The sequence below is a fragment of the Apostichopus japonicus genome, chromosome 3 (assembly GCF_037975245.1).
Source record: "Apostichopus japonicus isolate 1M-3 chromosome 3, ASM3797524v1, whole genome shotgun sequence".
NCBI classification, from domain to species: domain Eukaryota; kingdom Metazoa; phylum Echinodermata; class Holothuroidea; order Aspidochirotida; family Stichopodidae; genus Apostichopus; species Apostichopus japonicus.
In genome coordinates, this window is record NC_092563.1 from 15,745,310 (window position 1) to 15,770,583 (window position 25,274).

Here is a 25,274-nt window from a genome sequence, read left to right on the forward strand (position 1 = left end):
GCAAATGAAACATCTTTGAAACAAATTTAAAGTTACAGTAAATTGTCCGTATTGTACTACACGGATTCTAACTCGTTCATTGAGAGTAACCAAATGGCGGGCCGTAACCATGACGATGCTCTAATTAGAACTGAGGGGTATCAATTAATTGCTAATATTTTATGAATTCTGTTCACATTGATCGAAAGTAAAGAACGCAATGCTCACTTAACTCTCTGTAACTGCGTATCTGCGTGTAAATACATAGTTTCCTCTTCAGATAGCAAGTACAGAAACAGCGCCATCTATTTTCAAAGTTTACACACAGAATCGAGCACTACCCTAACCGATGACCATTATGTTTGCTAGCGAGTGTTTACCATAGGATGACAATAATTGGATGTGACTTGGTCAGACGGTTTACGAATTCCATTCTACCCCTACAGGAGAGGCGGAAAATGGCTGTTGGGGTGGGGGGATTGGAGTAGATGGACCAGGAGAGCCATAACCCCAATTTTGTGAAAAACTGCCCCATTTCATGCTTTTAAAGTGACCAATTTTTGGTAAAAAATGAACAATTTTCCATTTTGTATTAAAAACGTGCTCTGCTGTTGTAAAATTGTCCCCTTTTGTTTAAAAAAACATGCAAACATTTGAAAGTCCAATAATGATGATGATTCATACTTTTTGAGATAGCTTTGTGGTTTGTCTACTCAAATCAAAGTGACATGTCTTACTGCCCCTTGATGTTTGTGCCCCACCCCATGTTGACCCCTACTCTCCTGACCAAGCTACCACAGTGGTAGCTACCATGGAAGCTTATATGTACCAGCAAATCAGAGAGAAATGTTTCAATCGTGTCTCAGTATGGAGAACGCTGTTTCTTCGTAGACATTTCTTCCTTTCAAAATGAAGCAAACTCTCCCAATAGTATCTTTTTCAAACATGCCATCGAAAAAAAAAAAGTTGTAATGACATGGTTAAATTTTATATTACCCTCCCATCCTCTCTCCCACTGGAGCCAAGAAATCCAATCCATGCAATCCATCCTCCTCAAGCTCTGTTCCCCCCTCTCCTGATATGCAAATTAGAGGAGAAGGAGGGGGGGGGGGAGGAATTCTCCTGTGTAACTTCTAATAAACATGTTCAAAATGAAACTGTTACTTTGCAAAATATTTCTGACAAGTAAAATATAAATAGAACTTGTATCACATTCTGTTGCTGTCATTTTATTTCATCATCTCGTCTTTTACAAATGATAAACTGCTTTAAACTGAGTATATGTTACTTTACAAAACCTATATACATTTCTTATCATACATACATGTAACATATGGGAGGAAGCTCAATGTTATATAAAGGCCAACGTGTGGAGTGATATTTAATTTCGTTTTGGATCGCTTTTGTCAAATTTATAGCACTCTATACTGTCAACACATGCCTTGCTTCAAAGCACTCATACTGACAGTATTTACAGTTCCTAACCTTTCAATGCTTCTAATGCTATATACTGACAGTATATTCAAATAGTTCCTACTTCTTACAACGGCCAGTTTGAATGCTTTCAAGCTGGACATGACAGTACAGAGGGTCAGCGGCTGAAGTTTTCCACATCTTAGAGCCAAAAAAAAAACGTTACCAAATACATTATCAATACGCAATCAATATTCCTAAAGCTGGAATAAAAATAGAAAATACAACTAATTCCGAAATTGTGTAAAATCATGCAACAGCGAGCAAATTGCTTCAGAGTTCTTCAAAATTGATTTTGCCAGGATGAAACAGGAAATGGTTCTCTGACATTGACAATATTAAAACTTTACAGAGTAGAAACAATTCCTTAAGCCAACTCAACACCAAGATTGGAGATGATGAAATTCCTTTTAAGGAAAGTCCACGAAAACGTGTGATTGAAATGAATGCGATATTCATATTTCTTCCAGCTTGAATTCCTTTGTATTTATGGCGGACTTTCTCACAAAACAGTTGGTCTTCTGGTACGGCTTGCCTAAAATCCTTTTCAAATCAAATGGTTCGTCGGAGGATGGGTCTCCGAATAACTTTGTGACAGTTTCCTGCTTAAGCTGAATAAAAAGGGGGAAAAAAGCAAGAAAGGAACAAAAAGAGGAAATGTATTCACAAGAACTTCTCGTTGAACAAGATATGCTGTGGGACAGTTCATATGTGCCAGATTAGTAAATATTTAAATTATGTGGTCAATTTAATGAATATTCAAACAAGTCATTTTAGTTTGTTTTTTTTGTCTGGAATCTGGAGTGCCAGTTTAAGGACTGTTTTGTGAAGCATAAGACAGGGAAATATGGACGCAACAGTACAGTCAAATAAAATCCAGTTGATAATACCTCTAGAGGCAGACAGTGTACAAAACAGGTGAAGAACCGATGATATTGTGTTTCCAAACAGTTTCTAATCAATTTGACTTAACCTCAATTTACTTACCAGCACTTTGATTCTGTTTCCTTTTGGCACCGCGGGAGACCTTACTATTACCTCAAGCTGGATTTTAGTCACAGGTGAGGTGACTTCTAGTTTACACATTAAACAGAACAGTTTGCCCCCGCTGTGGATATTAAGAAAAGGATGTGACGGTATAAACAGTCAGCGTCTTGTACACTGAGAAAAAATGTATAACCTGTAGAAAACTGGAAAACATTTTGATCATTTTAAAGATATGTTTATTGTTCGTGACAAACTGACAAATGTGAGCAGTTTAATTTATTCCTTAGCGATGGACATGTTGTAAAGCTATTTCTTTACCCTCATAAAGGAAATAAAGCACTGATCCAGAATGGGTGTGTCTCCCCCTTTCACCCCACAAAAAAAAGTAGTTATAAGCATAACCTGGCATAACCAACTAATTATAGACTGAATCTACAGTCTAAATATTGCCCCAAAATGCACCATTTCATATCTATCATTTTTTGCAAGGGAGGACCCCCCCTCCCCCGACCCACCTACATGGAAATTCACATCAACCCCACAGCCACCCGCCTCTTTTTTGAAACCATGGATCTGACCCTGGAGAGTGTGCTCCTGGCAAAACGAGACAAAGAGATACATAAATCAATCTGGCAAATTTGTTTATGTTATCAGTTAATATTAACTTAATTTGCGACCCACTTTTTCAAACCAACATTTTGACACTAAGTAAGTTGTATCTTTTTATCTTGGTAACACTTCCAGCATTAAAGTTTAAAATGTGATGTAACTGTAATACACACCTGCTATCCCCTTCAATTTGATTACTGCCACACATGTTACATTCTGGCCAGCTATACGCCGTGTCCTGATCCACGCCCTCCATGGTACCTGGAACAATATCAAATATTGTTTCTATTAGCGACAAAGACCTAGTTAAAACTATCGTATAGTAGACTCTTAGATGAAGCATTTAAAGAATTCATTAACAACTTATTAGTGTACAAATATGAAACTAGCAGTTATTAAATTTCTAAAAAATATTAATATTGATGGAATGTACTATTAAGAAATGAGGTGGGAGATGATTAAACATGGTGTGTTGGCGAGGGAGGGAGGGGGTTGGAAGGCGAGGGGACAAACAATTTAGCGTAAATGATAATAAAACATTGCACTCTGTATCAGAAATTGAGTTTCAAGGGAAGGTAGAATACTAAAATAGAGGTATTTATAGGGGTGAGGAGTTAAGGCAGGGGGACGGGAGAGGTATTGTTGAAACCATTAAATGGGAGGTTTAAATTAAGACAGGATTGTTCCAAAATGCAGTATAGTAGGACAAGTGATAAGAACTAGATGGAGTCCTTAATTAAACCACCCTTCACATAATTCATGTCAAAGGGAAAATTTTTAATAAAACAAAGTCATATTTATATAACCTACCATGATGCACTTTGCATCCATTTTGCACATACCCCATATATGTAATTGACCTTGCTGTTAAAATCATCATAATATGTTAAATTGTGAGGCAGCATTCAAAGATCCCTCTAAGGAGGGAGGGAAGAATTGGGGGGGGGGGGGAGGGAGGGGTGACATAGAGAAAGAGTCTATATTTGACGGAATTAACAACAAAATATTGTAAAATAATGTCAATATTAACTGTAACACAGGATTTAACTCATAACAGAACTAAAAAAAATTCATTCTGAAATCACGGATTTAAATTAATATATTTAATTATAACTATGTCCATAAGAATATATTTAAAATGTGCAAAAGCTTGGGAGTTGGACATAAATACTTCCACATTTTTGTTCTGCATTTCAGAAGAATATGAAACTAACATTCTGTACATCTACATGAAAGACTTTACGAAAGAGACAGACCTGTTAACGTCACCAATGTATTTGCAGGGCTGACGTCGGTAAGCTCGGGTAATTGGATGACAGCGCCCTCATTCCTTTGGGATTTATCTGAAAGTTTGGAGCTCTTTTCCCGCTCCTCAGCATCTCGATTCCTCCTAACTCTACTGTAACAATCCAGGATGAAGGAACCATCTGTTAGATGAAATAAAATAAATATCAACAAATTATCAATACATCTTGATAATGTTCTGAATGTAATGATGCAAACCTCTCCCTCTCCTCACCACCCCCTCCCCCCTCCAACTGTCTATTTTTATACGCCTATGCTATTGATGGGCATGGGACCTTACTCACATAGCATTAGGACAATTATCCATTGTCAATGGACCATTGCTTGAAAATGTTGATACATATGGACAAAAAAATGTCAAAATCATTGAGGCAAACTTCTTTTTTTTTTCCCTAGCCAACACACATCCTAAGACACTACGGCAGTGTTGTTATAACTTATTATCAGGATGTTTACTATATAGTTATCACAGTATGTATTAAAGGAATACAACCTCAGTCACAATTTCCTCCAAGTAATATAACTTATTTTTATTTTTTGACTGTATTGTGCTTGACTTTGTCAAGTACAGGTATGAGATACCTGCTACATCTAGGGGTGTAGCGAGGAGCAACCTCGCCCCGGTGCAGCAATAGAAATGGGCCCCCCAAAAGACAGACCATTTCACCCAGGCCGAACGATATCTGGCACCTCGAGACACCCCCCTTGGCACTCCCTGGCTTTCTCTTTCGACGGCAGAGTTTTTGCTTGAATTTCTCATTTTGGTGGGTATCGAGTGAGTGAACTTTTGAGAACTGTACTGAACAGAATTAAAAGACACAAGAGAATGACTCATATCTTGTGATCTTAAAAGATTGTCTCCAGCCGATTCGTGGTTATTACTTTTTTCGGTCCTTGAGTTCATACCGGCTGCACCGGTCTAGTTTACGTCGCTGTCAACTCCTTAAGTGACATGATTACAGAGTTCGATACCGGTCTTAGCCCATGACACAACTGTTGAAACGTTAAAATATCAAAACAATTTCCGTATACCTTCTTTAATATGAACATCTTCGAACTGTAAGCGGGGACCGGAGAGCTCCTTTAAATCTCGACAGTCACTGACTAGTATCAGACAACTTGTCAGCTTCTCCACCTTGATGTAGTTCCTGGGGTTTGGTTTTGATTCCGATTGTGGACCCATTGAAAGAGATGAATCCGTTACGAACAGGAGATGGTTTCCCGATTCCGCTCGCGAAGCTGACGTTATCGGATCAGCTGCTTCTTTGGAAGTGATGTGGATCAACGTGGCGATAAAACTGACCCGATGATGCAGACGGGAGGAACTCTGAAAAAGGAAAACTTTGTTCTTGAACCAACTTTTAATAGTTTGGTAGGTTACCTTGCACAAAAGATTCAAAACGAGAGCGACGCACGCGACTAGCTAAATACAGAATGCAGGATGCAACTCACATATATTAATTTTATATTTCGGCTGGATTTGATGAAATGAATGGTTACCGAAAGTGAATAATAAAAGAACAATGCAGAAAAGGTATATACTCTGATTGAACAAACAGAGGCACCAACAAGGGGCAAGACATCCCCCTGAACTTAGGTTTTTGCTTATTTTTAACATGTTGGGGGAGGGGGAAGGGGGTGGTGGGAGGAAGGGGGTGACAGTAGTTGTGCTGTTTACCGAGACTGTAAACCGAGTTCTGTTGCAAAGTAAATTTATGGGACAAATTTATGAGGACAAGCTGAGTGGACAATGTCAGCTTTTCAAACGTTTCGTGCATTTCAGCAGCTCGGTGTATTTGCAGCTCATTGACTTCTCTCGCCATCATCTACACTTGCACATAAATATATGAGATGTTCATAGGTTGCATTCATGTCATAACAGATGAAATTTTCAAAATCTTGAGAAAGCATCTCGTATTTAAGAACAAACATCCATAGCTGGCCTAGAGCCATCACAATTTGATACATGTTGCAATCAACTGAGCCTGATTTGAATATAATTAGCTAATATCTGGGCTGATGCTGTTATTGCCATTAACCAAGGAGGATATTATTTACAAGTTTCACCCTTTGGGGCAATACAAAATAACAAAATCTTTACCGAATTTTGCAACGGTCGCTGAAGTCGACTGAGTAAAACAAAAGAGCCCCCTCAGTTTGCATATTATGTACTTTGCAAAAAAAAACATTTGCTGTGGATATTTCCCTAGCAGAGGGTGTGGATAATAAGGTTATATTCATACATAAAATACCTGCAATATATCAGACAATTTGTGGTAGACGAGCGGTCGGTAGTCGAACATTCTCAGGGACGTATCGTCTTTACACTCAGAGACACGTTCTGCATTGTCAAGGTTTACGATATAAGATATACTCTGTAAAGGGAATGAAGTGGTCTGAAAAGAAGCAATAATAAGACAGATAAATTTCAATTTCTCAGGACCGAAAAAAATACGACAGCAGCTTATTATTATTATTATTACAGTTAGGTTTGAATTGACAAAGTATATCTGAAAGAAATGCATTTCCATGAACAAAGGCGATGTATCTTTCCTTGGATATATCATTCTCAAGAAAGAACATTATATAAATCAAAATCAAATTTTCTATCAATTTGTAAATCTGAAATTGCACACAATTTGGTGTAGTTCTTTTTGTAGATTTTTTAAGAGTTATTTACAGAGAAAAAAAAAAGGCGAAAGTATTCATAACTACACTTTACATCATATAGTTAATGAAGAACCAAGAGGCCAACAGGCTTAGTGATATTTGTTTTGGCCACAATTAATATGAGAGCATTAAAAAGCAGACTGCACACAAGATTTTCAAATTTGGGCCATTGTTGAAATTGTGTTGACAGCAATAAACTTTTAACATATCAAGCTATGAAGTTCACCCATATGCCTTACATTGGAGATATCATGTTTACAAAGTTTCCAAGCTTTGAACATCAATGACCTTTGACTTCCACACAAAAACAATAGGGTTCTCAAAGCATTTAAATTGGATCTATATACCAACTACAAAATGCACCCAAGCTAAGCTTTTGAATAGATCATGAATAACAAAATTTTTAAATTTTGACTTCATTTTGCTTTTGGCAAGGAATAAAAATTTCTGTCCCAGAAAGTTTAAGGTAATAGTTTTTATTTTGTCGATTACAATGCTCTTTAAAAGTTTACATCTAACATCATCATTTCAGATCCAATTTGCATAATAGACTAAAGATACCTTAACATTCATCTCCCCTCTTGCAAGGTACCACAATGTGGATTTGTTGCAACTTAAATGTGATATTTAGTTTTAAACATTCTGCTGTAAAAATGATTTTACCATTTGATCAGAAGTTGTGTTGCTATTAGAATCTTCTGCCAAGGTCACTGGCTGGGATAATGAATCAATCATTGAGAATAAATTTGGGTTGCTGTTGAAAGAATAACATATAAATAGTACATGAGTTGAATATACTAAGTCTATTCATAAAGGCTGTAGTGCTTAATTTAATTTCAAAATGACATATGATAAAACCCAATGTTTCAATGATATACAGACCGTGAAATGGTGCTAAAAATATACAGAAATTGATATGGCTATTTTAACGACTCTTAAAGCTGGTCAAAATAACGATAACCCTGTTTACGATGGTAATTACAGACGCAAGTTACCAGCTTCGTAAACCATCCAGGAAGAAATTGCTCCAGCTGGTTGCATGTGAAGATTTTCATAAAATTATCATTCTAGGATGAACCACAGAAATATCTCAGCTGAGAATAGCACCCCTGCTTATGCCAGCCTAACTAAACTTAGTTACTTCAGTCCACCCTTCCCCACCCCGCCAAATATAGATATATAAATAAATCAATAAATCAATAAATAAATAAGTAAATAAATATATATTTGTATACATAAATATATATATATATATATATTTGAAATCGTAGTGAGTTGGAAAATCAAGAACACTGAAAAAACTTCCAGCCTCCACCCGGATTCGAACACGGGCCTCCAGCTTTATATGCAGACACCCTAACCACTAGGCTATGGACCCTGATTGTATGTCCAGAGGCACGAAACCGGTAAGGACCTCCATTTACCTCCATTTCATTAACAAAGTTTGTTCACTGTAGGCGCTTGTCACCTGTATCAAACAATACTAGTTCTGTTTTGGTGACATATTTTTCCTTGCTCTAGAGATCAAACATGATGCTAACCAACTCAAAATCATTTGGGAATCCTAAAACTGGATCTCGAAAGAGATACTTTGAACAGACTTTTGTTAATGAAATGGAGGTAAACGACAAAGGCAATGAATATATATAATTGAAATCGTAGTGAGTAGGAAAATCCAGAACAGTGAAAAAACTTCCAGCCTCCACCGGGATCCGAACCCGTTATTAAATATATGTTTCTGTTCTTTCGTAGGCTTCAAAATGTCTGCAAGAGCATTGCCAAAGAAACAGGGTGCTCCCAGCTGGAATTAGACTGTGAATTTGAGAGTCCTCAAAAGACAATTTCCTTTACAGTATCGTTGTATCAACAGTGTTCTTCTAGTCAAGGTCAATTAAAGATCACTGTATACCCCCTGATTATCAAATAAGACTGTTTAATTCACCAGATCTGGGGTTCATCAAGAATCAGCCAATGCTATTAAAATAATCATTACTCAATGACGATAAGTAACTTTAAAGCAGCCCGCTTGGCATTTTGCTCGGTTATTTTTATCGACCCACTCACAGTACGATTGGAATTTGATGAAACTGACACTGTACTCTGGTAGATTTTGAGGTGAAGGTTAAATCAGTGTTAAATGGTAAAAAAAAATTAAAAGAGAGAATAAAAAAAAAAAGTGCCATAATCAATGCTACAATCCAATAACAATGTAGTTTATAAACTTGAAATAGACAAAGGTTGATTTGTATAAAAAATAAAACTAATGACTGTTGTAAATTTGCAACTTTGTGTCTTCCTACAGAAAGGTGTCTGGGTGTCAGAATGATGTGGATTCACCTTAATATATTTATTGCTCATAGGAAAAGTGTCATTAGAAGACTACTTCAAAGTTGAAATTATATTTGACTAGTCAAAAAGAGGATCTTGAAACTTTCTACAGGCCTAGAAGTTAATGTTATTTCCATTGTTTTATAACTTCTAATGACTCGACCAAAACATGTTGTTTTAAAATCACAAAAACAATAGACCACCCTTGGTTGACATTCCACAACGCTTGCCCTTGACAACACTTAATATATGCATTGAAGATATGTCATCTCAGAGACTTAATAAGTCTTCCCATTGAGCCTTGTGTTGCAATGGAGGAACCGATGTAAAAGTCTATGCGTTAGACTACAGTATCCAGCCACTTCAACCGCTGAGCCTCCGATGAGCTTACTGACTCATATTCTCAAACATTTTTTTAGCGGTATCGAAATACAATTTGGGCCGATAGCAGTCAGGATTTTTAATTTTTTTTATTTGGTTAACTGTCTGTGAAATATCAAACTTTGTTTTGTGCCTAAAGTTATTTTTCAATACCTTGATCACTTAAAAGTCTTACTCATTTTGAGTGATACTCTGTTAGGGCTTGACCATTGTTGGAAACAAGGCCCCCAAAACAGACACTGCTTTAATGGGCTGATAGGATTGTATAATATACTGGCAGATTGATATCAATGAATTAAACACTCTTTATAAACTTCCACACCAAAGGCACACATTATCGGTGGTATCCTGTCAATAACCCTCGGGCCAGGAAGTCGCACCAAGGAGAGAGCACAACCTGTTGTGTAATGATTACATGAGATTCTATATCACAAGACTGGATCTAGACTTGACCTGACATCGTAGAAACCTCATCCTGTATCTCTGATTGAGATGATTGAAGGACTGTTTTGAGAATCCAGGTGCCATATACTGCCTAGTACTATTCAAACTAGAAGCTGTCTACTGTGCCAGTACTATTCAAACTAGTAGCTGTCCACTGTGCCAGAACTTTAGTACGCCATTGATTTAGTTTTTTTTACTGTTTTCTTCTAACGTTATCTCCAAAACAGAGTGACCAAGGTCATTTTGAAGCGGGGTTTTAAAATCGTAAATCCGTCACAACGATGGCATTTCAGAATTCGCGGGACAAGTGTAACGCTATTGCGATCGTATCTATCATCGCTCTGTTTTGTGCTGCACCGTTTCTCTTGTCGAAGGGATCGACTCTCGAACTAAACCAGTAAGTTCTCTTTGTCATATTCACTTCCCCTGTTTGTTTTGTAACTCTCAACAATTACCACCCCACCCCTTCTCGCCCCCCTCCTCTATCCATAAGAGAAAAAAAAATTGACAGAATATGTACACCTATTTCAGATACATTTTGATTGAGCTGTTTCATATCATATTGCACCATTTTCAAGTTTTCCTGTCCATGGTTCAAGTAGGCTTGACCAAAAGTCTAGCAATTGGGCTGGATAATACGGCATTTCATTGAATGAAACCTGTGGCTTTGATGTCGATAGTGTTTTGCTTACATATGAAATACTAGAATTGTACTTTATGTGAAAAAAGGAAAAGAAAAAAGATTCTATCATGTTTGCTTTGTCCATATGTAAAGCATTTAAAAACAGCCAAAGAAGTGTAGTCATTCTGGTTCTGCTATCATAGCTACGATATGCTTGTTAACATGAACTTGTGCAAAGTCAATGGATTATTCATGAAGACAAGATAACTATCAATTACTATAAAAAAAAAAAGAATCTGATGTTTCTAACTATAGGTTGTGTATACTAGGGACCTAAGGACCCATTGATGCACGTGCATGAATTAATGGCATAAATGTGGAAAGTTCAAATATTTCAAACGGGGGGAGTGCAGGGGGGGGTGAGGCTTTCCTCTTTTCAAGGAGACACTTAACCCATCAGTAGTCACTTTCAACAGAGATTTACTCCGATGAACTGCCCCATGCAAGCAAGCAGCTTTTAAAGCAAAATCTTAACCCCAGTTTGTAGATAATCACAGGTGGAAATTGTCTTCATGCTCTAGGCTGAAGACTTGGGCAAGTCTAAATTATGACCTTCTTCAAGCGATATGTGCTTTAAAGGTCTTAAGTGCTTCTTTTTTGATTTATTACAAAGTCTGTGATTTTCTGTGATGGAGATGGGTCTTACAGAATCTGAATGTAACAGACAGAGGCTTTTAACATGCCCTAATGGTGGCATTGGTTTCAGTGTGAACATGCACAGTAAACATATCTACCTTGCAAATATGAGGGCAAAAAGGGGGGAAAAAAGGGGGGAAATTCAAATTGTTTTCAGATACTAGTGGCACTATATCTCCTAAATGGAGCAAGCCAGTTTTTTTTTGTAGCTGTCTGAACTTGTTGTGCAGCACAAAGACCTCTGTAATATAATAAAGCTAAAAGACTATAATATAGGGTTTTGTGTAGCCTCCTATAAGCCACATCATCTAACATGGTAATTTCGGTACATAAATTACATTTATTCGTGAACAATTTGTGGTGGTTTTGGGGGTTTGTTAAGGTAAATCTTGTCATCTGCTTTTTGTCTGAGACGAGGTAAAAACATGGAATAGAAATAGCGTTCTGAAACCTCCTCTTGTAGAAATGGAATAACCCAAATGCCACTTCCACAGTCACTGATAAGAAACCTTATATTGTCTCTATAAGAAAGGTATTTCTAGAGCAGAAGGAATTGCTAATTTGCAAAAAAATTTTGATGGTCTAAGAATTAAGGCACTGCAATATCCTTTAGGTACATCTTTCTTTCCTTTTGTTGCAACAATAAGAATAACAAGATACAATATTCTGACTGCTATTTTAAAGCAAACAATACAGTTTATGTAAAGATAACTGTTCTTCTTTTGCTACGAAACATTGACGTTACATGTACCTTTTCTCAAACAGCTGCATGTCTTTCGATCTGCTCTCTTTCAGACCACTTATGTACAAGAAGAATTATATCGCAGACGTTCAACCCGACCACACTTTCCGGAATCAGACAATATGGGCAGATGTTTCGCACTCGCCAAAGCCTATCCACTTGCAAAATATCCTCCCCAATGCCTATCTGCATCCGGACCCGACAAGACCCTATAATGAATCCGTGCTTGTATTTCTCCATAACCCCAAAAGTGGTGGTACTACCGTCAAGACCTGCATGGTCAAGATGAGCCAGGCAGAGGGGGACGACCGACGGCCCACTCTCGTGGCAGGTCCCAGAGCGATCGACGTTCCAAACGAACTGATCAACGGTGCAGTGAGCGTGAACAAGTACTACATGGGGACATCCGCTTTCGGAATGTGCAGATTTGTGGGAGGCAGAGCGTGCTCGTACTTTACCATGGTTAGGGAGCCTTACGATCGGGTGGTCTCTCATTATTACTTCTGCCGGAGTGGGGGGCCGACTCCCATGTCCTGCGATGGAACCCTGGAGGATTTTGCTCGACACACATGCAATCTGATCTTCTTCCAGATGATCCACAGATATCTATGCCGGCACGAGATTCCCGGCGTCGACGCGTCGCCTTGGCGGTGCAGGGATGTGGGCGGCGGTCTGCATACGGTCGAACAGAGAGGACGGCAGCTCGACTACATCCTCGAAAACATGGATAAAATCTTCGCCGTGGTAGGGATAACTGAGGAATTTGAAACCTCCCTGCGGCTACTGGAAAATACCTTCGGTAGACCCTTCCACTCGATGTGTCACGCAGACCACGCTAACACGGGTACGTATGAACAGGACGAGGCGAAGGCCAACGAGAAGGGAGAGAGGCTGCGTGTACACGCGGAGGCGAAAGAGAGGCTCGTGAAGAACGAGGAGTTAAGGAAATGCTTTCATGAAGATATTATCATATACAACAAAATGAAGGAAATATTTGAAAAACAAAAGAAGAGTTTCTTTGGAGCTGGTTTATAGTTTTTCTCCGATCTCATAAAAGAAATCAATATTTTTATGTATTTATGTGCAGCTTTGGATCACCAATATGCAACCATTTGCAGCTGAAAGCAATTTTCCTCTTTTTTTGTCAATTTTGGGTGACAATTATTTTAAAACGAACCTGGCATTTGTCAAAATCAGATTGGAAACAAACTACGACACCTTCCTAGTTGTTTCTACAAAGTGAACGCTATACTGAGTGAGTGGGTAAATTATCTTGATCAGATTGAAAACTTCAATCTTTCAACTTTTACTGGACTGCCAACTCAGGCTCTCCCAATTTTAATGACAGTATAGCAGTTTTTAAGCAACCTCGCACTCCCCACTATATGTGCTAATCTCAAGGGCAAATTTTGTAAATTTCTAAAACACTTTCTAAATTGCGAAGGTGTAGAAAATTTGCTACTTTTTTTTGCAATTTTGAAAATAGTTGTACAAAATGTTTAAATATGCCACATTTTTGTGTTTTTGTAAGCGTTATTTAGTTTATCAAGGATCTGGTTTCTATGGTCTCTGTTGTTCACATTGAGTTCTGTTAAAACCCTCTAGGATTTGTTTATTTATTTATTTTGTTTCTTGTCACCTTGTTCAGTTGAAGTTTGCCCCATCCTCTCAAATTTTATCTAATAATCTCCCAAACTTTTTTCTGATATTTTTGTGAAAGCTCAATTTAACAGGTCTGCTTTTAACTTCATTATCTGCGATGAAAGTTGACAATATTTAGTCAATCAAGCTTAAACAAGCTTAATGAACTAAATTATTTTGGTATTTTAATATCCAACAGCATGTTTAATATCAAATAGCATGAAAAAATATGACTAAAAATAAAACAGACTGTTGTAATGACTTAAACAATGTTATGTTTTATGACTGCGAGACACTTTTTTACAATATATTTTGTGCACAAGTCTTTACTTCGTGCGATGGTAGATGTGTTAACGTTACCAATATGACCAGCTGCCTTAAAGAAGGTGAAACAAATCCATCTATCTTTAGCTATTTGTGATAGATACTATTGCAAATAAACAATTCAAACAAATAAACTTTCATCAAGCTGATTTGGGCATTTTTAGAATCCTCATGGGCGGATTATGATTTCATCGACACCACCTTCGACAAAGTGTTGCATCGATGACATATCTATGTTATATTTATTGTACAGTCAATTTGAATTCATAATACCTTCTGTACAATATGGTTAATATATGCTTATATATGGTTGAGCATTCATGTGAAACTGAATAATTACCGGATAACCTCTCCTTCAAAATATTTATGAAACGTTTAGACTTGTTTCTTTACTTTCTTTTTTTTGGCTGTTGTCTCCTTCCTTCTAGGAATTTATAGAACTTTTTTTTAGAACTTTTAAACCTTTAAACACCAATTATAAAAGCTAAGTTTCATTTAATTCCCTCTCAGGTTGTAAATGCACTACCATTTACTGTACAGGTACAAGCATTTCCAGCAAACCTTTTACTTAAATATAAACATAATCTGACCACTAATAAACCTTGCCATTTTGATAACATAATAGCAAATCCAGAAGTTAGTCTGCAATATAATATACAACAACTACAACAACAATAATAATAATACTAATACTAATTACAACCAGGCAGTTATTTTTTCGACACTTTAGCGACCACGAATGTGGGAGAACCCTGCAAGGGCTTATGGATTACAATTTTTACATCGGGTGGGTTCCAATTCAACATTTTAGCTCAAATTAAATCAGTTCGAAAGTCATTTCAGATGGGAAAACCATAGATTGCTCTTGGATGAAACACCCACCCTTACTAAGACCTGTTTGGAGATCGAACCCCAACATCCCGATTGTTAAGCCTCATTGCTTCAAATGCACCACCTTTATCCACTCGGCCACATTCTATTCTACCATAATATCTATGAATTTTGCCTCCCAAAGACTTTTTCGTTGTCTATTCCACAAAGAAAAAGAAAATCAGAATTTTGTATTCATTGTTTGGTAACTATTTAGCTGAATTATGATTATGGGACTTGACTATAAAAAATAGAGTAACATATTAAAGGGAAACAGCAGTTTCAAGATTAGAAAAAAATGATCATGAAAATAGAAGTATGCACTTCTCCCTGAATACATATTGATAAACATCTTAACATCTAATGGAGAGACACAACTATACGTAGTAGCAGGGACACACAATCGAATCACTTAATTCTGACTTTCATTTCAAATCATTTGGCATAATTATATTACCTCGTTCTGGTAACCCTCTGACTGATCGTTAGGGATGTAAAATCCATCAGCTTCCCTTGCCACATGGTCAGATCCTCAGCAGACTTGGTATTTACCTCAAAGAAAGTTCCATCTCTGTCCTGAACGAGTAACCTCCATTTATCTGGCTTGTCAAGATCCGATGGACTTTTTTAAAATTTGGAAGAAACATTTGTGGTCAGTTTTTAGGTTGTATTAATATTCAAGATTCACCACCACAAGAGACTCTCACATTACTAGTTCCATTTGATCAAAAGTCAAGTGAAAACTAGAATAACCTACCAAGTTAGGCATGTCTGAAATAAGAGGCTTTGCCTACTCCCACTGACACCCCTTCCAAACGTGCATGTAACCTCAGAGAGGGGTGGGGGGGGGGTAGTTTATTCACGAAAAGTGCCAAAAAGATACAATCTGTCACTGTTTTTCATATCTTAACCAAAATTAATGAGCACTGCCCCTACAGAGTTGTGTAACTTGTTCTCTTCACAGCTCAAATTCAAAACTATCAAAAATCAAAATCATTCCCTACTATGGCAGTCTACCTAGCTATATGAGTCTAACTTCTAGAGACTGCCTCACACCATACTCCCATAGACTCCCCTTCCAGACTTCCAAAACTAGGTGAGGTTGATTTCATAAAGCTAACTTAAGCCAACTAACAGAGTAGAACTCAAAATTTCTGACTCATGTGATTATGGACTTACTCCCTTAATGACTCACCTTATAGCTGCAACTCTACAGACTCTCACTACTAGTCCTCTAAGATTGAAGTCAAAGTCAAAACTGGAACCTTTGGCTGTCCCGGTGTACCGAGTTATAAAAGTATGACTCATATATCTGACTCACATGACTAAGGACTAACTCCCTGAATGACTCACCTTATAGCTGCAACTCTACAGACTCTCATTACTAGTCCTCTCAGATTGAAGTCAAAGTCAAAACTGTGACCTTTGGCTGTTACAGTGTCTACCGAGCTAACAGAGTATGACTTATGTATCTGACTCATGTGAACATTGAACTCCCTGAATGACTCACCTTATAGCTGTAACTCTACAGACTCTCATTACTAGTCCTCTAAGATTGAAGTCAAAGTCAAAACTGTGACCTTTGGCTGTTACAGTGTCTACCGAGCTAACAGAGTATGACTTATGTATCTGACTCATATGTTAGTGGACTAACTCCCTGAATGACTCACCTTATAGCTGCAACTCTATAGACTCTCATTACTAGTCCTCTAAGATTGAAGTCAAAGTCAAAACTAGGACCTTTGGCTGTCACGGTATCTACCGAGCTAACAGAGTATGACTTATGTATCTGACTCATGTGACTACGGACTAACTCCCTGCATGACTCACCTTATAGCTGCAACTCTACAGGCCCTCATTACTAGTCCTCTCAGATTGAAGTCAAAGTCAAAACTAGGACCCTTGGCTCTCATGGTGTCACCGAGTTATAAGAGTATGACTTATGTATCTGACTCATGTGACTAAGGACTAACTACCTGACTGACTCACCTTATAGCTGCGACTCTACAGGCCCTCATTACTAGTCCTCTGAGATTGAAGTCAAAGTCAAAACTGGGACCTTTGGCTGTCACAGTGCCTACCAAGGATGTAGATATTTCTGCACTCTTCTTCTGAGGCAACGCAGAGGTATTAAGACAAAACTTGGAACTGGCAGGCTCGTCTGAAAATAATCTGTTTGGTCGGAATATCTGTAAATAAAGTACCAATTAGTATAATGAGCAGCACAACTACTTAGCAGATTCTATTGTTTTAGTAATATCTGGGCTCCCAATACAATCTCTTTCTTCTCTATATGATAGAAATTTTTGTATCACCGGACATGGATATCAATATGCTGCCATAAATATTAGCCCTATATAGTATATTTATGGCAATTTTGTTTTAGAGATTTGCACCCAATCATAAGCAGTCAACTTGATGCAAACTGTCTGAAATACAAATTGTCACCACTTTCACTCATTGAGAAAGAAGGATAAGAAACAATCAAAAAATAAAAATAAACAAAAATGCTGCACTTTGAGTGGAATTTGCCATAATCTGATGGGTATTAGACTAGATTGTTAAAAGAAAGATAAGGTAACTTAAGAACTCTAAATGCTGTTTTAATCCACCAATACACTCCAGAAGTGATAAAATTAAGGAAAAGACTAAAGATAGTTGAAAATAAAAATGAATCAATCAATCTATAGGAGACATTATTGTTACAGGTTGGATAAATTAGTTTCTAATTCTCTAATTAGGAGTAGCCCAAACAAACATAGCCTCATAGATCACTCAGGTTATTAAGCATCCAATCATATGTGAGAATAATGCAGGGTTTTGTCCAGATACTGACAAGATATTTAAACCAATGAACAATGTAGTTTGAAGAATTTGTCATCTTTTATTATTAAAATGATCTGCTATGCAATAAACTAATAAACAAAGTAAAACAGCCTACAGCTTTCATCTAACAGCTTGAGAATGGAACCACATTTATATATGAAAGATTAATGAACCAGAATGACCTTTGAATATCTATACCAGCTGGTCATAAGATTATCAACTTGGAAACAACTCTACAGAAGTGTGACTCACGATTTGGAGGAAGGCAAGCTTGTGTGAATAATTGCAGTTTGTTGAAATACTAAATGGTACAGCTTACAGCAAATGCACACTGAAAGAGTACTGTTTCCTTGTGTATTATATAGGATCTGATATTAAACAAAGCAAACAGATTAGCCTTCATCTAACAGCTCAAGAATGGAAACCACATTAACATATGATGCATAATGAACCAGAATGACCTTTGACATTTACACTAATTTATAGTAGGTGGTATCCATATTTTATCAACATGACAACAACACCTCAGAATTCTGAAAGTTGTTACCTAAACTGATAATTGCAATTTAACCATTTTGCAATGCAACACCTGATAAAACTGACTGATAAAATACTGTGGCTCCTGTGTAAAAATAAAATTAAAAAAATACTTCACATCTTTGATCTTGTATAGCAATTTGACCATTTTGCATAGCATTTTGCAATGGGACACCTGATAAAACTGAATGATAAAATAATATGGTTCCTGTGTAAAAAAAAAATTAAAACAAATAATACACATCTTTGAACTTGTATGTCAATTTGACCATTTTGCATGGCATTTTGCAATGCGATGTACCGGATAAATTAATTCCCTGTCCCAAACTTACCGGTCTGGAGGTGCTGGCAACATCTTGCGATGGTGTTACACCAAGAGCTGCTGATGATGATGGTTGCGAACCATTGGAGTCAGATATTTGACAGAAATATGTACACAGCAAGACTGTTTCTCCTGTATCTGGTAGTAACATAGTTTGCCTGTGAGAGGAAAATGTATGTAATCATAAATTCAGTTCCTTTTAAAACTGAAAATACTGTATATTATCTCCATTGCCAGTCTCTTTACCCAGGTGTAATAATGGGGACCTGTGAGATAACTTGTCAGTTGGGTTCTGTTTAGCTGCTGCCTGTGTGGAGGGATTGTCTCTATGTCTGACAGGTTATCATTGACCAGCGTAATATTGTGATGCGCCTTGAGATCGTTATCTGTGGATGAGCATACGCTTTTCAATTATCTTATATTATTATATCACAGCAATGTCTGAAAATTATATAACTGAACCATAATGACCAATCAGATTGTGGCAAACATCAGAACCATTACGAAAATAATCTACTTTGAAATCTGATGACAGAACTTATCCAGTAAAGGTCAACCTCTTAGCATGATTACCATATTGTAGTACATGAAGCTAATATGAACTGCATGACTGGACAAAGTCTGTGACAGAATAATTCTTACCAAGGAGGATGAATTGTGAGTGATGAGCCAACTTGAAGTTTATGATCCTCGACAGTCCTACGGTTGAACAAGACCACCAGCCTCTCCGGTAGGTCACCCTCATGCCGTTCTCGGTCAGAGGCGGTCAAGGTTTGACAGCGGGCCACAAACGACCCTCGAGAGGCGGTCATGGTCTCTATTCTCACTGAGCACGATGAACCTGAAAAGGGCACAAACAATAAACAACATATAATTGTCAAGGTATAGTATTGTATCTAGTCAAGAATGTTTCATGGCTAGGAAAGTTAAACATTTCCAACACGACCAGCTGCCTTTTCTGACAAAAAGAATCTCCAACATGACAAATGGATTTCTCTCTCAAGAACCGTATTGGGTAGCTTCTGTCTTCTCACAAGATGCAGTGGGAATCTGCTAGCAGGCCAACGATCAGTTATCAAGATTTATAAATGAAATGTGAATTGATTGCTCAAATGGGATACATATTTTATTTGATGCATATATCAGTGGAGTTAGTGGGTTGCTGGTGATACATATTACGAGACTTGATTGTTTTGGATGGCTGGTTTTATGAGGATATTTTCCTAAAGCAGTCCTTTGAGGTACTATTGAAAAATTTTGAACAGAATTCGAAAAAATAACCCATCTCATTAAAATAACGATTCGTTAGTTTCATTGATCAAACTTATAACGATGAAAAGAAGAGTTATTCCAATATTTCCTATTTATATTTGCAAATGACTATAAATATTGATATGCAAAAATTGTCTGGTCGAACATAATTTTTTCAGAATCAAAAGCAATTATTAATGAGGCACAAACTAACAATCTTCTTGTGGTGTACAAATGTAACACGACATTTGATAATAGGTGTTAATGCTTCTTGTGGATAACCTACAGTAAGGATTTCCAAATACCTGTTGTAATTGATCATTCATATGCAAAATTATGCCATTAATGAATCTGGCAACAAAGACACAGCTGCTTGTATTTTAATTTACCCACCGGAGGAAGTTGATTCTGAGTCCGTTTGATGATGCCAAAATGCGATGTCCGATTTCTCTCGATTTATTACTTTCTGAAGCTTCTCTGCAAAACCGCATCTGAAAAAAGCAAGAGTAATTTCTTGAATGGTTTGGTCGATGGAAACATGAATTTCATGGGGTAAGAAATGGTTATACCTGCATTTGTGGACAATTCCTACTTCATTTTATACAAACTTATGTCTTGGCCAGTTGTGGAAAAAAAAAAAAAATTGACTTTATAAGGGAGTCCACAATACGGAAGAAAGTAGAACAAACGTAAACAGGTCTGGAGAGACTTTCAAGTCACCACTCTCCCACCCTCTCTCCCAAGTAAAACTATGATTGATTACAACAGGTACTATTCTTATGTTTCAGATGGAGGTATGATTGATTACAACAGGTACTATTCTTCCGTTCTGATGGAGTTATGACTGATTACAACATTTACGATTCTTATGTTTCAGATGGAGTTAAGAGATATAAACAAAGACTTCTCACCAGATGTTGTTTAACTTTCACTGTTTTACAGTGATGAACAAGTCATGAATATGTGATGATATGCAAATCGTATCTGTAACATGCTTCTTCCTTCTTAACTTTAACAATGCCCTTTCTTTAAAGGTTTCCAGATGTCTTAGACCAACAAAAAACAATTTAGAAGAATACTGTGAAGAGCTAACTTTGCAAACTTTGTCTTTTTCTTCGCCGAATCCTTGCCTTCTTCCACTTCAACCTGAAGTCTGCTTTTATCTGCCTGTTTGCTGGGAGTCGTCTGCTGCCCTCGCCTAACTTTCTCTACCCACTGGCTACTAGGGATGGGGCTTGTGTCGGTGCTCTCTTGAGTTGATAACGTAAACGAGGATATCATCGGGGACTGTGTGGATGTGACCTTGGGGGAAACTGAATCTTGTTGTGGCTGGAAGACATAAACATAAAAAGAAATTCATATATCTGAATGAGCTCAATCTACACAGATCACAACATATTTAATGTGCACGCTTTGGAAAATTGATGTTGAAACAGACACAAAAAAGACATACTACTGAAAAGAAGTCAGAACAAGGCATAAAGAGGAAGTTAAAAACTGTATTTTGTATTTAATTTGAAATGACTTGAAGGTAAAGTATTTGATTTGAGATCAACAGACAGTATGCAAGGACAACCTACTTTTGAGTTCACTTGAACGCTGGTAGAGGGCAATTATGAACAACTTTTTTATTGCTTTTAAGAACAGAGAACCTGGTGAGATCATTTTGTGTAGAGTATGACTATCTAACACACCTGTTCTAGCAAGCCATGCATACTATTCTACCAAAAACAATAAAATAAATGCCTATATAATCATTTCATAACAACAAACACACTATTATTTTAAAATGCTATGTTCACCTGTTTTCATTTTATCCTGGTAGGTTCTTATATGCAATGTAATCAGGTATTAAAAGCAAAGAAATGATTTAACACGGTTCACAAAGTCTTTTAATGATATCCTTTAAGCCAGGGTTGTCCAACCTACGGCCCGCGGGCCACAGTCCGTCCCGCCGCAGGGTTGAGTCCGGCCCGCCAGAGATGCTCGACGGTGCAAAATTTTAGTGATCAGATTTATTGATAACAATTTGAAGCTATATAATCAATCATTCGAACCTTCTGGGTCCAAAAAACTGCAGCATACAGGTCAGTTTGTGTGACACTCTCTCAGCGGAGGGGGGGGGGCGGCTGGACTTTATTCATCTGTTTGATCAAGAAGGAAAATAAATCAGTGCGCTCCGCGCGCAGTGCTCACATTTTGTTGCCTTGGGCTTCGGGCAAAAAATCGAAAAAACGAGCGTAGGGTTCATGCGGCCCCCTCCTTCATAATAATCATCCATGTGGCCCTCCTCTGCAAAAGGTTGGACAACCCTGCTTTAAGCCCTCTCTTCCCCCACAACCTTCAAACGTTTTGGTCATATTTTTGAAGTTATCGAATACAGAATTCTTCCTAATACCAGAAACTTAGAGTTCCATAAATCATACCTGTGTTATGTCCAGCTTTGGTGGTTCAGGTTCCTCCGAAGACTCATAATCACTGATGTCAGCTTCGTCCACCTGACGAAAAATAAAAGTATCACTTCACTGAAATATTCTTCCAGGCCGGACAGGAGAACAGTGTCCGGAAGTGGGGGGGGGGGGAGGATACAATCCCAGGGCCGTGGGTAAATTAGATAAAGAACAATGTATTTTCCTTTCCATAATACTTAATGAAAGGCTCCAGGATTGTCCCCCCGGGCCATACCTGAATCTCAACACCCCAGTATTCTTCTACAGCCAACATCCAACATGTTCTTTGCTCGTTGTTCTTTTGCGTTGTGAATGTCGACTTTCTCTTAGACGGATGTCTCTCTTTGCTTTCATTGGAAGTCTATTGGTCCAGCTACAACACAGTTACATGTAGTAGTACCTGTATACCAGTATCTTGTTCACTGTTGCTACATAGTACTGCAAATTAACAGCTAAACCAAACTTCATCTTTCTTTCTCTTTTTTTTTTTTTTTTTTTTTTTTTTTTTTTTTTTTTGTGGACAAAGAAATTTTACTTTGCAAAGCTATAGATACCTGATCGAATCTAGTGGGTAGTCGTAAAACTGTTTTAGAATTTAACGATATCTCGAGCTTACAATTTACCTCTTTGACTGCAGCAGTAGGTGTACTTTCTGGACTCTCCTCCACCATATCTGTCAAAACAGCCTGCTCTATCACTGAAGTCTCTTTCTGGTCCGTAAGACTGAATTCCCAACCTTGACTCACACTGGGAGGTGTCACGCCAAGCTGTTCCCTGCTGGTTCTCTGTGACTCCAAGTCCTTCTGCTGAAACTTATGGCGAAGGTGAGGGTCCCTTTTTTTAGGGTCCCTTTTTTGAGGGTCCTTTCGATGAGGGTCCTTTTGGTGAGCGTCCTTTTGGTGAGGGTCTGGCTCATCTTCACTGCTGCTAGACTCCCAGTCAATTTCAACTTCTTTCTCAACGAGTGATGATACTTCTTTATGAATTTTCAAGAAAATACAGATATATGTTAAGGGATGACTTTAGGTAGAATTTTAGTCTTGATATGTCAAAGTTCAGTAAACAAGAAAAGAAAAAATTGAGTGCCAGGAACCTATTCATCCTTAATCTCTGGAATGCTCCTTTAACTGATGTCTTTGGCTCTTCAGTGCAATCCTAAATTTTTGACTTCAGTTAGTCCATTGTTTTATAAAGTCCAATAACGAGACATGTTCTCTTTAATTTTATATAAACTACATTGGATGATAATCAACACCTTGACCAACTTGCCATACTTACCATCTTTACGGCTAATTTCAAGGAGCTTTATATCGTCTTTCTTTCTACCCTTACTTGATCTGGTGTTCAGTCCCAGTTGTTCACTGAGTATGATTTCATCATCAAAGCCCGAGTGGCATTGTTGCCACAGGGTATTCTCTGCTGTATTCCTTTCATCCAATTTTCTTCTTTTAGCTGACAGTTTCTTCACATCACTGATCTCCATCAATTAACATGAACTGCAAAGTGAATGAAAGGAAATGTCAGCCAATGGCCAATTAGGTGACACTATTTTCCTTTTAAAGGGTGTGAAGACTCGCGCAAAAAGAAACGTCTAATGCCGGTAATCTGACCTAGTTTCGAATGAGGTGTAACAGAAGTGTTTGACACCACCATCGATCCCAGAAAATACACACACACAGCTTGCTACTGTCGGTAATTAGACACTAGTGCACAGTCAATACATGCAGTTACGGTCAATACCCACAGCACAGTGTAGTGTACATAGCAGCGATGGACATCTCATTCAAATAGACACTACACACAACATGAATACCAATAATATAAATTTTGACTTTAAAAGTGAAAAAAAGAAAAGGAGAATATTGGCAAGAATGTACAGTAAAGGTCAGTTTGATAATCCGCAGATGTTCTTGCCTTAACCTTTCTACAGATATTCAAAATTATTTTTGTGGAAGCACTGACTCACCGGATAGGCGTTCATGGACATTTAGAGTAAGTTAAATTTCGACAATTAGATGTCTCGGTGAAAGATAATCCTGTGAGGGGGGCATTGAAATGAGTGTTGAAGTTTGAGCTATACATGTGACTATTGTCAATAGCATATATTTAGCAGCAATACCAATCGCTTTCAGCATAGTATGTCGGTCAACTTATTGGGTTCATATGAAACCAAAACTTAGGTTATTTTGAGGTTCACAAACCACGATTGTGTTTAGCAAGTGAAACTGTTTTAAATAAAATGGATTTGTGACAAGAAACGTCACTTTGTCAGAATATTCTGGGCTAAGGGCAGAAATTGGTCATGTCCCTGGAAGTTGGGATCGATGCATGTACTTCAAAATAAATAAATACACCATCAAGTAGTGAACACCGGCAAGCCAGAAAAAGAGGCGCCAAGAGCAGGTTTTTACTAGCACTGTCACAAACACTCAGACAGTCTAGTCACACTATATACTGTAGCTAGAATTGTAACGACACTGTTCCAACACTTAATGCTATTCAAAAAAAATGTAACTTAAACCAACATTTACGAATGAAATCTTTTATGGTACAGCCAACCTCAGAATAACCTTTAATAACCTTTGTCACGGTCGGGCCACCATGACCTCTAATTTGTAGTATCGACCGGTCAGAAATCAAGTTTTGCACAGTGATCATCCGTTATCGCGCATTCGATACTTTATTTACAAAATATTAGAGAGAAATACTTTGTGCATATTCCAGCAGAAATTTTGAAATGAATATTCATTATATATATATTTCATTTATGATTGGTCAAAGATAATTTTATTACGTTCTGATAGCCAGGAAATATCA

General features: G+C 37.6%; 2 protein-coding genes across 7 annotated transcripts; one reads left to right on the plus strand and one right to left on the minus strand.

Annotated features, from left to right (window-relative positions):
• Window positions 1-1,202: 1,202 nt before the first annotated feature.
• On the minus strand, window positions 1,203-25,178 carry LOC139964799 (DNA repair-scaffolding protein-like). 6 transcript variants are annotated; one of them, XM_071966818.1, is made up of 17 exons: window positions 25,038-25,178; window positions 23,736-23,953; window positions 23,081-23,430; window positions 22,434-22,505; window positions 21,101-21,336; window positions 20,401-20,498; window positions 19,399-19,597; window positions 18,767-18,914; window positions 17,061-17,260; window positions 15,529-15,693; window positions 7,687-7,777; window positions 6,606-6,749; window positions 5,386-5,680; window positions 4,305-4,475; window positions 3,222-3,309; window positions 2,440-2,560; window positions 1,203-2,063 (listed from the first exon to the last, which is right to left on the minus strand). In XM_071966818.1, the coding sequence occupies exons 2-17, from the start codon at window positions 23,938-23,940 to the stop codon at window positions 1,908-1,910; spliced, it is 2,739 nt and encodes a 912-aa protein (XP_071822919.1). In that variant the 5' UTR covers window positions 23,941-23,953; window positions 25,038-25,178; the 3' UTR covers window positions 1,203-1,907. The 6 variants fall into 6 exon arrangements, with proteins under 6 accessions (XP_071822919.1, XP_071822875.1, XP_071822893.1 ...); XM_071966774.1 differs by having other exon boundaries at window positions 23,081-23,433; window positions 25,038-25,177; XM_071966792.1 differs by having other exon boundaries at window positions 23,081-23,433; window positions 25,028-25,165.
• On the plus strand, window positions 8,295-15,505 carry LOC139964821 (uncharacterized). Its single transcript, XM_071966830.1, has 2 exons — window positions 8,295-10,573; window positions 12,290-15,505. The coding sequence occupies exons 1-2, from the start codon at window positions 10,458-10,460 to the stop codon at window positions 13,269-13,271; spliced, it is 1,098 nt and encodes a 365-aa protein (XP_071822931.1). The 5' UTR covers window positions 8,295-10,457; the 3' UTR covers window positions 13,272-15,505.
• Window positions 25,179-25,274: the final 96 nt, after the last annotated feature.

What these genes read in the sequence shown, in the direction of transcription:
- LOC139964799 (XM_071966774.1), bottom strand. Translation starts at nt 23,940, where the DNA reads ATGGAGATCAGTGATGTGAAGAAACTGTCAGCTAAAAGAAGAAAATTG. An exon ending in TACATTGGTGACGTTAACAG is followed by an intron (nt 3,310 to 4,304) that starts GTCTGTCTCTTT and finishes ATATTGTTCCAG; the next exon opens with GTACCATGGAGGGCGTGGAT. An exon ending in CAAATTGAAGGGGATAGCAG is followed by an intron (nt 2,561 to 3,221) that starts GTGTGTATTACA and finishes TAATATCCACAG; the next exon opens with CGGGGGCAAACTGTTCTGTT.
- LOC139964821 (XM_071966830.1), top strand. Translation starts at nt 10,458, where the DNA reads ATGGCATTTCAGAATTCGCGGGACAAGTGTAACGCTATTGCGATCGTA. An exon ending in TCGACTCTCGAACTAAACCA is followed by an intron (nt 10,574 to 12,289) that starts GTAAGTTCTCTT and finishes GCTCTCTTTCAG; the next exon opens with ACCACTTATGTACAAGAAGA.